General features: G+C 39.7%; 1 protein-coding gene across 5 annotated transcripts in view; it reads left to right on the top strand.

The window, feature by feature from the left end:
* The window catches only part of MBOAT2 (membrane bound O-acyltransferase domain containing 2), a 216,274-nt gene that overhangs the window by 151,313 nt on the left and 51,748 nt on the right, over positions 1-13,213 (top strand). For all 5 annotated transcript variants that reach the window (XM_033936895.1, XM_033936897.1, XM_033936896.1 and 2 more), the window contains one exon: positions 6,989-7,172. In XM_033936895.1, coding sequence (XP_033792786.1) covers positions 6,989-7,172 — 184 coding nt within the window. The remainder of the gene's footprint in view (positions 1-6,988; positions 7,173-13,213) is intronic.

The raw sequence follows: 13,213 nt of genomic DNA, 5'->3' as shown, positions 1-13,213 counted from the left end.
TATATAAAAAATATACAAAAATATGAGAACATTAGCAGGGATTAATGACGAATGAGACCGTATGAGCATTCTATACTCTGAGGTCAATATCTGAACTCCCGTTGCTACGTTCTCTTGGAGATACAAATGCTTTCTTAGCAACCCACTGTATTTATGTTTATATTGATGGTTATTATTCTATGACATAAAGTTAGGAAAAGTTGTTACAATTACTCTAATGTTGTATGTTGTTGTTTAATAAAACGCACTCCAATCCAATCTTTGGTTCAAACCCATGGGTTCTTCACTGTTGAGAAGATGAATCCAAAATTGCTCCGCTCGCAAAAGCTGAGTAGAGCGGTTGTTAATTCCTTCATTTACGTGATCTATAACAAAACAACGTAGGTCTTCAAAACTGTGGTTCTGTTCGAGACAGTGTACCACCAGGGGAGCCTGTAGCTTGTTGTTGTGTAGGCAACTTTTATGTTCCGTTATGCGCCTTCTAAAAGTTCGTGTGGTTTGACCTACATACACCTTTAAACAGGGGCAAAAAATAAATTCATTGTGAAACTGCTTAGTTCCTGTGTTTTTTCTTTTTATTTTTTGCAGACTGATCGGTCGGGTCACACCCTGATGTAGCCTGTCGGTGAAACGCTGGCCTTCGTCGGTGTGCCGATCAGCTTTAAGATAAGTGGTATTTTTGCCTCTATCTATTTCAGCATTTATTTGAAGCACAGTTTATGATTCAGTTGCTCAATTTATTAAGAAGGTTTTGCCTATGAGGTTATCGCTTAACCACCTTGAAGATCCACCAATGTGGAGGTGGGAGGGCCCTGTCTGAGGCTTTTTCCTTCTTTAAGAGCAACATAGTGTGACACTGTCTTCTTTTCTGCTTCTGCAACAACTGTATTTAGAACATCTTATGACCATATTTGTCTCCCTTTGGAAGAGTTTCTTATACATATGCTAGGTACGCCACTGGAGGAGAGATTTTTTTTCTTATTGCATTTCCTGAACTATCAGATTTGGAATCTGTGTCATGCTTTGATTCTTTGTATAGGTTTCATAATTTTTTTTTTTTTTTTTTGCTTGAGCATTCACTGGAAATAGTTGAAAGCTTCATATACATGTAATCATTAGCTCATCAATAAAAGTTCTGAGTAACTAAAGAGATGCTTGTATTGCAGAAGTTGTTGGTTTGTAGAGAATGATTGGATTTCAAATGACTTGTAGAAATTTCATCATTGTTGCGGTTCCCAGAGTTAATCCTTAGGCCTCAATTCAACTGCTGTGGTTTTCAGAATATCTATAAAGAATATTTGATGTGCTTGCATGCATTTGGTTTTTATATGAGGGGGACGACTTTTTACATGCTTTTATCATGCTTTGCACTACCAAGAAGTCCTCAAAACTATTGATTCAGTCAGATCTGTCCCTCTTAGGGACCAAATGTCAGCTTTATGCCAAAGGGGCCAGTCCAGTTGCTTCCCTTAGATTAATATTTTGGGATTGTTCCATAGACAGATATGACTTGTCTCAGACCATCGTATGTCAGCCATCCCATCTAGTTCCTTGATAGCTAGTTTAGTAGAATATGTTGGCTCTCTGTGTTTGTTTGATGCACTGGTACCGGTGAAGGCGGTTGAGCGCATATCCATATTGCCCATGGTGGATTTTTCAGCAACCAGCCAGTGAGGAGATATCAACATCTGTGAATCAGATAACCAGATCAAATCCTGACGCATAATAAATGCAGTGTGGTAATCGTAAAAACTGGGGAATTTGACTCCGCCTTCTGATATGTCACCTTTTAATTTCTTCAGGCTAATGCGTGGAGTAGAACTGTTCCAAAGAAACTTAGTCAGGTGAGAATAGATCTTAGTGTAAGCTGATTTAGGTAGATATACGGGTAACGACTGGTGCCACCATCATTTTAATAGTACTCAGTCATACCCACCACATTAATCTCATCGTATACCATTTAGAGGTGAGTGTTTTAATGGATTCCAGAATATAGTCCATGTTGTGTTCCACAGTTTCAGAGATAGTGTTACCAAAATATATACCTAAATATTTGAGCTTGTTGTTTGCCCATTTGAGACCAAGGTCGGCAATATCAGCACGTATCTCTGGACAGTTTAGTGCCATGATTTCGGTCTTGGTTAGGTTTAGTTTGTAGCCTGAGATGTTGGAGTAGACCAAAATAAGTTGTATTATCGGTTTCAGAAAGTCTGGTGTTACATATAAGAGGACATTGTTGGCGTACGCAGACATCTTTATTTCTATCCCGACACAGCAGACACTGGTGATGTGAATATGAGTCCGGACTGCAATCAGCAGAAGTTTCAGGGCGATGTTGAATAGGTGTGTGTGTGTGGGGGGGGTGGGGGGATGACAATGGGCACCCCTGCCTCGTGCCTCTGGAAGGACTGAATGGACTTGAATATAGACCGTTTATATAGATCTTCGTACTGGGGAATGAATATAGTACCTTCACCATGGATATAAAATCCTGTTGGAAGCCGAACCATCACAGTACTTGAAATAAGAAGGACCATTCTATGCGGTCGAAGGCCTTTTCTGCATGTAAGGCCTTGGCTACAAGTGGGATGTCTGTGTGATTGGCATAGTCAATTACATTTGTGAACACACAAGTATTGTCAGACGCCAACCTCCCCATCAAATCCATTTTGTACTGGTAGTATGATGTGCGGTAGGATGAGTTGTAATCGTGTCACTAAAATATCTTAGCATCTATATTAATGAGTGATAATGGTCTGTTGTTCTGTATCTGGAGTAGGTCTTCATTTGGCTTTGGTAATACTGTGATGGTAGCTTCCGTAAACGATCCAGACATGTCACCCAAGTCAATAAGGCAGGTGAAGAATGAAAGCAAATGAGGAAGTATTGGTGTCTGAAAAGTTTGGTAAAATTTTGATGTGAGGCCATTGGGACCAGGAGCTTTTGCTCTGACCATAGAGTCCATAGCTGATTTCAGCTCTGTGGTCATCATTCTGTTATTCAGAAGTACATTATCCTCATCTGTCAATGTTGCATGGGGTAGTCCATTCAAGAACTCGCTAGGATCAACAGTGGCATCAATGGCAGAAGAGTATAAATGTTTGCAGTGTGTCTGAAATTGATCTAATATATCAGCATGGTTAGTCAATATCTGATCATTCTCTTTTTTTTAATAGCAGGGATACTGGTTTTATCTCTTTTACCTTTTAGGTAGCTAGCCAGTCCATGTCCACACCTGTTGGCTTCCATATAATAGTTGGCTGTATGGGAGAATATCTGGTGTGCCGCCGTTTTGCTAAGAGTGATATTATATTTATATTTTAAAGCATGTAACTGCTGTAGTATTTGCATATTGGATGTGTTGCTACTGTGTAGTAGTTCTAGAGTCTTTATTTCTTGTTCCTGCTCAGCTGAGATCTGCTTTTTCTTGTAAGCAGCATAAGAGATAATAATAACACCTCTTATGTAGGCTTTAAATTCTGCCAATTCAGGTTTGTTAAGGTCAAAATATTCTCTAATAGCTTTATCAACATGTAGTTTAAATGTATCTTCTTCTAGCAAACTATTATTGAAACGCCACTGACTCCGCTGTATTGGATTGCCTATATTGTTTAGAGTTAGTAGAACAGGAGCATGGTCAGACACGCTTATTTCTTTAATAGTGGATGAATGGATATGTTGCACGAGTGGTTGGGTAACTAAAAAGTAATCGATGCGGGAGTAGGAATTCTGTGGTGCAGAAAAGAATGTGTATTCCTTGTCACCAAGGTACATAATTCTCCAACAATCTATCAGCTGGAACTGAGAAATAATTTCCTATAGCTGAAACCACATTTTAGATTATTTTTTTTTTTAGTGCAGGAGGAGTGTGTGTCATCAAGGGGATTTTGTACAAGATTGAAATCTCCACCCAGAATGCAAGGAATATCTTTATAATTGTGTAGTTGTTCAGCAATGGCAGTGTGAAAATTAACGTTGTCAATGTTAGGCCCATATACAGTATATTCATAATCATCAATTTCAAGCATTACCAATGCCCATTGTCCCGTCATTAATTTGAGATAATATAGTTATATCAGGTCTTTTCCTAATAAACATCAAAACACCATTCTTTTTGTCTATAGAGGGCGAAGAGATAGCAGGAAAGGCCCAAGGCAAGGAGATTTTGTTAGAATCATGTGCATCAAAGTGTGTTTCTTGTAATAATATGACATCTGCATGGATATAGTTCAGCATTTTCTTTTAACAGTGTTGTTGAGACCTTTAACATTTAAAGTTACACAAGTTAATGGCATATCAGATAAAGCTATGAATATTTAAGCAGATGGATTGATACCAGACAACATGAAAGAAGAGAGACATAGTAGGCATATCTACCAATATAGTCATCAGAGCTGTCATCTCATAACTAGAAAAACATCTTACTCATTTAAAAATACAATACGTGAATCACGGGTCAGCAAGACCACAGGTGGTGCATTACCATAGCATCACAGCATGAAATAACATAGATAGCATATAGTCATCATATATGTAACATATTAATAGTATTTCTTAAGAATGATATTGTATGCACAGTTGTGCAGAAATCAAAAAGGCAGGACAATTTGTCAGATAGAGAATGTAGAGGAGAGTCACAAGCATTAATACTTATCAGGTACTGTCTATCTTGGTGGGTGACAGCTTTTCCAAATAATCAGCAAGCTCCATGGGTCTGGTGAAGTCCTTAGTGCAATTGTTGTAGGTGATCCTCATTTTTGCAGGATATAGCATTTCAAATTTTGCACCCAAGGACTTCAGCTTCGGACGATATTCCAGGAGTAGTTTGCAATTCTTGGCTGTTTGTTTGCTGAGATCAGGTACGAAGATCTGGGTATGACCTTCAAACTTGATTGGAGTGTTGAGACGGGCTTTCTGCATAATGTCAAGAACTTGAGTATAGCTCAGAAGTTTTACTACAACAGCCAGTGGATATTTGTTGTTGAGGTTTTGCTGCGCTGGCACCCTGTGAGCTCTTTCAATTTTGAATGGGTGAGTAAATTCAAGGCCCAGTATCTTTGAGAGCGTGGTTTCAAGGAATTTGGCCATGTCGCAGCCTTCATGTGCCTCAGGGAGGCCTAAAATCCTGAAATTGCTTTGGCATGCTCTGTTAGCGTCTTCAAGATCGAGTTCCAGGCGCTTGATTCTTTTAACTTGCCTCTGTAATGTGCTGATGTTCTCAGTATTGACAAAGATTTTCATTTTGGCAGTCTCCATCCGCTGATTCAGATCAGTGAGTTCAGCCCTGAATGTTGTAAGTTCCGACTTGTCTTCAATATCAGATTTCATGTCTGCCATCAGCGTGCGCATGGAGCGCATTTCTTCGAGTATGTTGCAGGCCATGTCATCATCAACCTTTGGTGATGATTTTGCCGGTGAAACCGGATTGGAATTGTGCCATTTTCCAGCCTTGGCAGTAGCCATGTAGTTGAGCCACTGCTTGAGTATAAATTAACACTGTTTTACCGGCAGTAATATGATGAAATTGAGACTTTAGTTGGATTCACGCTGGAGCTTAGGATATAAGCGATCATGCCGTCTAGTGCTCACTAGCGCCCCCCAAAACTGAATGCTTTTAACAGAAGAATCAATTTCTTCTCAAAATTTCTTGAGCTGCTGTGATATTTCTAAAGATATTTCTTAGCATGGGTTCTTCTTTGCTTATTTGTTCCCTAAAACAAGAGCATTTGAGTCAAACAGTAGTAGTTATAAAGTATATGAATATTCTATATAAATTTTTAAAATTAGTACAATGGAGTAAAAAAAAAATGGCATTTGTAACCATCGTCAAGTGAAATTTTATATTTCTTCAGTTTAGAATCACTTAAACCCCAGTTAAGTTATTGGGAAGGCCATAGTGAAGGATAAGAGAGGATAGTAGTGTGAAAGAGCCCAGTGGCTGGTAAATGGTGGACAATTCTCTGGTTTATTGTAGCCTGCAAATCAAAACAGGCTAATCTAAAACGTGTATGTTTTAGTCTGCATTAAAATGCTTGTTAATATTCATACTTTAATCCAGGGGTTCTTAAAATGGGGTCCATGGATGGGTTTCAGGGAGTCTGTGAGGGTCAATTAAAAATTAACATTTATATTCACTATACAGCCCACTATACTGTTGATTTTTCTTGTAGATAATGAGAGGAGTAGTAGTAGTAGTAGTAATGGTAGTAGAAAACGTAGTAGTAGTAGATATGTTTTAATTTGCACAAGAGTATTTCATAATTATAATGTGATTTTTCCAGAGTTACAAGGAACTGCAGTGGGAATTGAATCTGGCCCCTATGGCTATCCTGGCTATCAACCTACTGCACTACCATTAGGCTACTCATCCACTCCAGTAGCTTTATTTTTTTTAAATACTTGAAAGAGAAGGAATTAGGATGAGACTGGGGAAAATCAAATTGTCCATAGTTATCTTTCTATATGTGTTTTGTAAATTTTTTAAAACAGGACTGTACTCCTTTGTACCTGTAGTTATGATTAGTCTATGAATCATTAGAAGGAAGGCTTGAAAGAATTACGAATGCTCGTTCTTTCTGTTTTACAATGGCTACTAAGGAAATTAGATCTTTTAAAATGACATTTTTAGGATGTGTAAATTGAGCATTTTGAAGTTCTCATCCCTAAAATAACTGCTTTTTCACTGATATTTTATTTTTTTAAATTATTTTAAATCTTGATCATGTACCTTGTGAAGACAGGTTTCTAGCATTCATGTTCTTTGCTTATAGAATACGTTGCATGGCAAAGGTCAGAATACTTCTATCTGTTTAATTCTTGAAATCCTCAGTGTGTGTAAGTCTGTACATTTTTAATATTTGGAATATATCCTATTAAATGCTTGACTACTTTGTTTTTATCACTCAAAAACTCACAGCTTTAGGCTTTATTTCTGCTAGCAAGTGTTTGAAAGTATGTATCTCACAGGATGCTTATGTTTGAATTACAGACGCATGCCAAGTCCACTGGAATATTTAAGTTACATCTGTAATTTCATGGGTATCCTGGCAGGCCCATTATGCTCTTATAAAGATTATATTACTTTCATTGAAGGCAGATCATACCAACTGAAATTGTCTGAAGCAAATGGAAAAGAAGAAATAAAATATGAACAAACAGAGCCATCCCCAAATGTAAGACCTACTTTTTTGTACTGCTGATCTTTTGTATAGTCATTGCATGAAAAACACGGTTTGCATTATTCATTTACAGGCATATATTCTCAGTTGTATTAAGAGCTGATAATTTTCTTCATATTTTTAAAAACATTATAAATACAGCTTGTGTAATGCTTGATGATCTTTAATATTTTTATTTTCCAAATGGTATTATACTAAATAAATCAGAATGAATTCTGAAACCTTAGTTAGTATTGCCTACTTTGGAGTAATGTACTCTGTTATAGGACCTTAATGTAGACAAAAAAAACCCAGAATCGCTCACCAGTTTCTATGTGTGGTTGCCAGCACTTTTAGTATATAGCTTCATGAGATAGGCCACTGTATACATAACAGGTGCCAATTAACAAGCAAAGCAGCATTTTTAAATGGGGAAATAAGGAAAATTACCCGTTTAATCTACCATTTAAAGTACTGGCCCTAATGAGCATTTTTTTATAATACAGTGAGTACCACAGCACAAAAATCAGAGGAATTTTTCTTAATCTTTATTCCCATTGTGAAACCGGAAATATTGGATATACTTGTGTATAATTCAAGAGATTTTTATCTTCAAAATCCCATCAATAAACCAGTGTTATCTTATCTATGGGTCATTCTCATCAGTCTACCAACAGGATATATAGAGATCAAAATAACCACCAATCAACCAAAAAAATCTCCAACTGTGTATAGTAAGATTTGTATTTAATGGAAAGAAAAAGATCTCACAAACTCCAGTCTGTCTACCATACTTCCATGAAGCTAACAATAGCAAGAGTATTATGGTACTGATGAGAATGAATCAAAAAATCTCCAAGTGTACAGAGTAAGACTTGTATTTAATGGAAAGAAATAGATCTCAGAAACATCAGTAGACACCATAAAATAGTTTAGGTCTACATACTTACCCCCCTCTTTTACGCAGGTTAGCACAATTCATGATACACAAATTATTATTTTTGGGTGGATACATGGCACACCAGTAGGAGTTATTTTTACTCTTAATAGTTTGCATGGTACAGATTTTGAGGAGAAGTATCTGTATTCATCAGTGTTTTGTTTTATTAACATATGTTGGTACTGTTACAGTAACTATTTTCTTTCTTGGTTATCTTATGGTGAAAAATTGTGTGCCTTCTTATTTTGGTTTAAATGAGTTGGATTCTATTTCTACAAGGGATTATTAAAGACCATTTTTAGACATCATGGTGTGTAGAGAAGATCATATTAGTGAAACATTGTTCAAAAGACTATGACTATCTCATATTCAACAGTTGTCACCCATGTCTTTTAAAGTGAGGTTTACCTTGGGGTATTATCTCCAAATGAGTTATTTTTATGCATAAATCCAACAAGGGAAAAATAGATTTTAAAAATAAATAATACTGTTGGTATGAATTAGAAGCTGCCAGGGTAAGAAACTCAAATCCACACCATAAAACTCATAAAGAGGGAGAAAAAGCCTCAGACTTAAGTGGCAGTAAAAAATACTTCATATTATATTGCCTTTTAAGCATAATCACTGGCATTAAAAAAAACTCTAACCTCATAACCTCATAATAAAGTCCTACTTGCAATATAGAAAAGATATCTCACAACCTGCAGTCCAAATGCACTAAGATAATTATATGAAAACATATCCAAAATAATGCAGCAGATCAAATCGCCATCCAGGCATCAAAACCACTGCACTTCATACATTGAAGTGCAGTGGGATGAAGTACAATGATTTTGATGTCTGGATGGAAATTTGATCTACTGTATATTGTCACAAACACTCCTCAGAGCGGAGCTCAACTGCGACAAAACTTAGGCTCTGGCGTGTACCACACCTCAGACAGGGTTCTTCCAGAAAGAATAATGGATTTTATTCTGACCTTGGTGGTCCAAAAAGGTACAACACAAAGGCAAATATCTGCAGCATTTCACAAATTCAGCTTCAAAACAAAATAAAGGGTACTAAAGAAAACCAAATACAGTTTGTCTTGCTTGAGTTCTTGCACTCTGGTTCAGCAATGAATTTATACTGATATTCAAAAACAAAAATCAAACTTCCTTTCAGCAGTATTTGTCTCTGAGGTATGAAAGATAGCTTTCCATCAAACATAAAGTCCAGATAATTCAGGCAGAGAGAGAGAGAGAGGACACCAGCAGCAGGCAGAGAGAGAGAGAGAGAGAGGACACCAGCAGCAGGCAGAGAGAGAGAGAGAGAGGACACCAGCAGCAGGCAGAGAGAGAGAGAAGACACCAGCAGCAGGCAGAGAGAGAGAGAAGACACCAGCAGCAGGCAGAGAGAGAGAGAGGACACCAGCAGCAGGCAGAGAGAGAGAGAGAGAGAGAGAGGTCACCAGCAGCAGGCAGAGAGAGAGAGAGGACACCAGCAGCAGGCAGAGAGAGAGAGAGGACACCAGCAGCAGGCAGAGAGAGAGAGAGAGGACACAAAGCAGTTACAGAGGGCACTTACAGGTCACACGTAATCTGTTAACTGTTATCTTAAGTAGGAGCAACAATGGAAGCAGAGGGAAACCAGAAAATGAGCTTTCCAGTGTTCTGCACAGACTGTCATATGTATGACTACCTCCCCTCGGGGAGACAGTCATATGTATGCGGTCAGTGTCAGTAGCTGAAAAGCTTGAAGAAGGAAGTCAAGCGACTTGAGGACAAGATACAGGAGCTAGAAGGACTTTACACCACTGAGGCCCCAACCGGCACAGCTTAAGACTTCAGGAGTGAGAGGCACATTGAGGAGGAAGTCAGGGAACTCGAGAAATTCATTGAGGAAGCATGTAGGAGGAGGGTGGAAGAGAACAACCTTCAGATGAAAGATGAAGTTACACCAACACCAACATGGAAGGGAGAACAAGAAACAGATGACCTCAAGACACCCACAGAGAAACAAGGGGGAAAAAATGGCTAGTCGATGCCCGGAAGAAGAAACAGCGAAGCACACCGATGACATTGACCTGAGACCGAAGCGAAAATGGAAGAAGGGAAAATCAGCGATCCTAGTGGGAGACTCGATTCTGAGGCATGTGGACAGCCACATAGCAGGAGGGAGAGAGGATCGACTGGTGACCTGCCTCCCAGGAGCGAGAACCAAGGACAGCATGGACAAAATTGGAAAGATCCTGGAAGGAGTGGAGACGGAAGAGACCACAGTAACGATCCACATCGGGACGAATGATGTCAGCAGGAGAGACTACAGAAGAAGCATGCTGATAGAACAGTTCAAGATCCTGGGAAGGAAGCTGAAGATGAGGACCCAGAAGATAGCGTTTTCAGAGATCCTACCAGCACCGAGGACAGATATGAAAAGGCAGGAGGAACTACAATCAATAAATGCGTGGATGAGGAAATGGTGTAAGGAAGAAGGGTTCCACTTCGTGAGGAACTGGACAATGTTCTGGGGCAAGAGCAAGTTCTACAGGAGAGATGGACTACACCTGAGCGCGGCGGGAACTAGACTTCTAGCAAACAACGTCAGGAGAGGAATAGAACAGGCTTTAAACTAAGAAGAAGGGGAAAGCCGACAGTCGACCAAGCGTCGATGATTCTGAATAAGGTATCCTGTGAAGATACTAAGGGGAAAAAAGGCTGGGAAGAAACAAGGGACAAATTACAGGAGTCGACTAACCCAGGAGAGGAGGTTAGAAAGATTGCAGCAAAAGGGAAGAAACCAAAGACCGAAGCACAGGGAAAGGAAATGAAGATTAGAAAATACCAGGATCTAAATTGCGTATATACCAGGATCTAAATGCAAGGAGCCTAAGAAACAAAATGGGGGAATTAGAAGCCATGGCCAATGCAGAGGACATAGACATCATTGGAGTTGCTGAAACATGGTGGAATGAGGAAAACAAATGGGATACAGCACTGCCAGGGTACAAGCTCTATCGCCAGGACAGGTCAGGACAGAAAGGAGGTGGAATAGCCCTATACATAAAAGAAAGCATACAAATGACAAGAATGGACACAGCAGAGACGACCAACAATCTGGAATCGCTATGGGTTAAAATACCAGGAAGGAAAGGGCCTGAAATAAAGATGAGCCTATACTATCGTCTACCTGGGCAAACCGGAGATATTGATGAAGAAATGGAAGCCGAGATGAAGCGAGAATGCAAAAGCGGTAACACGGTTATTATGGGAGATTTCAACTACCCCGGGATAGACTGGAGTCTTGGAAGCTCAAGATGTGCTAGGGAGACAGAATTCCTGGAGGCTACACAAGATTGCTTCATGGAGCAGCTTGTTAGAGAACCAACGAGAGGAAATGCCACTCTGGATCTAAGAGGACCTGTGAAGGAAGTGGAACTAGTGGGACCATTGGGAAATAGCGATCACAATATGATCAAGTTCAAAGTTGAAGTAGGATCACCGAAGGAAAAGAGGACCATAGCGACAACTTTTAACTTCAAGAAGGGAAACTATGAAGCGATGAGAGTAATGGTAAGGAAGAAACTTAGGAACACCTCAAAGAAATTTCAGACTGTAGAGAAAGCCTGGTCTTTATTCAAGGACATGGTGATCGAGGCGCAAAATCTGCATATCCCAAGATTCAGAAAAAGGTGCAAAAAGAATTGAACAAAAGACCCGGCGTGGATAACCAAAGAAGTGAAGAAAGCGATAGGTGACAAGAAGAATTCATTCAAGAAATGGAAAAAGGGCAAAACTGAGGAGAACTGGAACGAGCACAAGAAGTATTCAAAAGAATGTCACCGTGTGGTTAAAAAAGCCAAAAGAGAATATGAAGAAAGGCTAGCCAAGGAAGCACGAAATTTCAAACCGTTCTTCAGATATGTTAAAGGGAAGCAGCCGGCTAGGGAGGAGGTGGGACCGCTGGATGACTGAGACAGGAAGGGAGTGGTGAAGGAGGAGAAAGAAGTGGCGGAAAGATTAAACATGTTCTTTTCGTCTGTATTTACAAAAGAGGACACATCCAACATACCGAAACCTGAGCAAATCTTCAAAGGAGACCAAACAGATAAATTAACATCCATGGAAGTAAGCCTTGAAGACGTATGCAGGCAGTTAGAAAAATTAAAAACTGACAAATTGCCGGGCCCGGACGGAATCCACCCAAGGGTTCTGAAAGAACTAAAGGAGGAAATAGCGGAACTACTGCAGCAAGTTTGCAATCTATCCCTGAAAACAGGAGTGATCCCAGAGGATTGGAAAATAGCCAATGTTACACCCATCTTTAAAAAGGGATCAAGAGGTGACCCAGAGAACTACAGACCAGTGAGTCTGACCTCGGTTCCGGGAAAAATGGTGGACTTGCTGAAAAAAGACAGCATCGATGAGCATTTTGAAAGAAATAAACTTCTAAAAACAAGCCAACACGGCTTCTGCAAGGGGAGATCGTGCCTAACGAACACTGCACTTCTTCGAAGGAATTAACAAACGGATGGACAAAGGGGACCCCATAGACATCGTATATTTAGATTTCCAAAAAGCCTTTGACAAGGTACCCCATGAACGCCTACTTCGGAAACTGAAGAACTATAGGGAGAAAGGAGACGTACATAGATGGATCAGGAATTGGTTGGCGGGTAGGAAGCAGAGGATAGGAGTAAAGGGCCACTACTCGGACTGGAGGAGGGTCACAAGTGGTGTTCCGCAGGGGTCGGTGCTCGGACCGCTGCTATTCAATATATTTATAAATGATATAGAAACAGGGACGAAGTGCGAAATAATAAAATTTGCAGACACCAAACTATTTAGTGGTGCTCGGACTAAAGAGGACTGCGAAGAATTACAAAGGGACCTGAACAAACTAGGGGAGTGGGTGACGAGATGGCAGATGAAGTTCAATGTAGAGAAATGTAAAGTATTGCATGTAGGAAGCAGAAACCCGAGGTACAGATATACAATGGGAGGGATGTTATTGAGTGAGAGTACCCAAGAAAGGGACTTGGGGGTAATTGTGGACAAAATAATGAAGCCGACGGCACAGTGCACAGCGGCCGCTAAGAGAGTGAATAGAATGCTAGGTATAATCAAGAAGGGTATTA

Source organism: Geotrypetes seraphini, chromosome 3 (genome assembly GCF_902459505.1).
Source record: "Geotrypetes seraphini chromosome 3, aGeoSer1.1, whole genome shotgun sequence".
Taxonomy (NCBI): Eukaryota; Metazoa; Chordata; class Amphibia; order Gymnophiona; family Dermophiidae; genus Geotrypetes; species Geotrypetes seraphini.
Note: the sequence above shows the minus strand (reverse complement) of the source record. Positions and strands in the feature narration are given on the sequence as shown.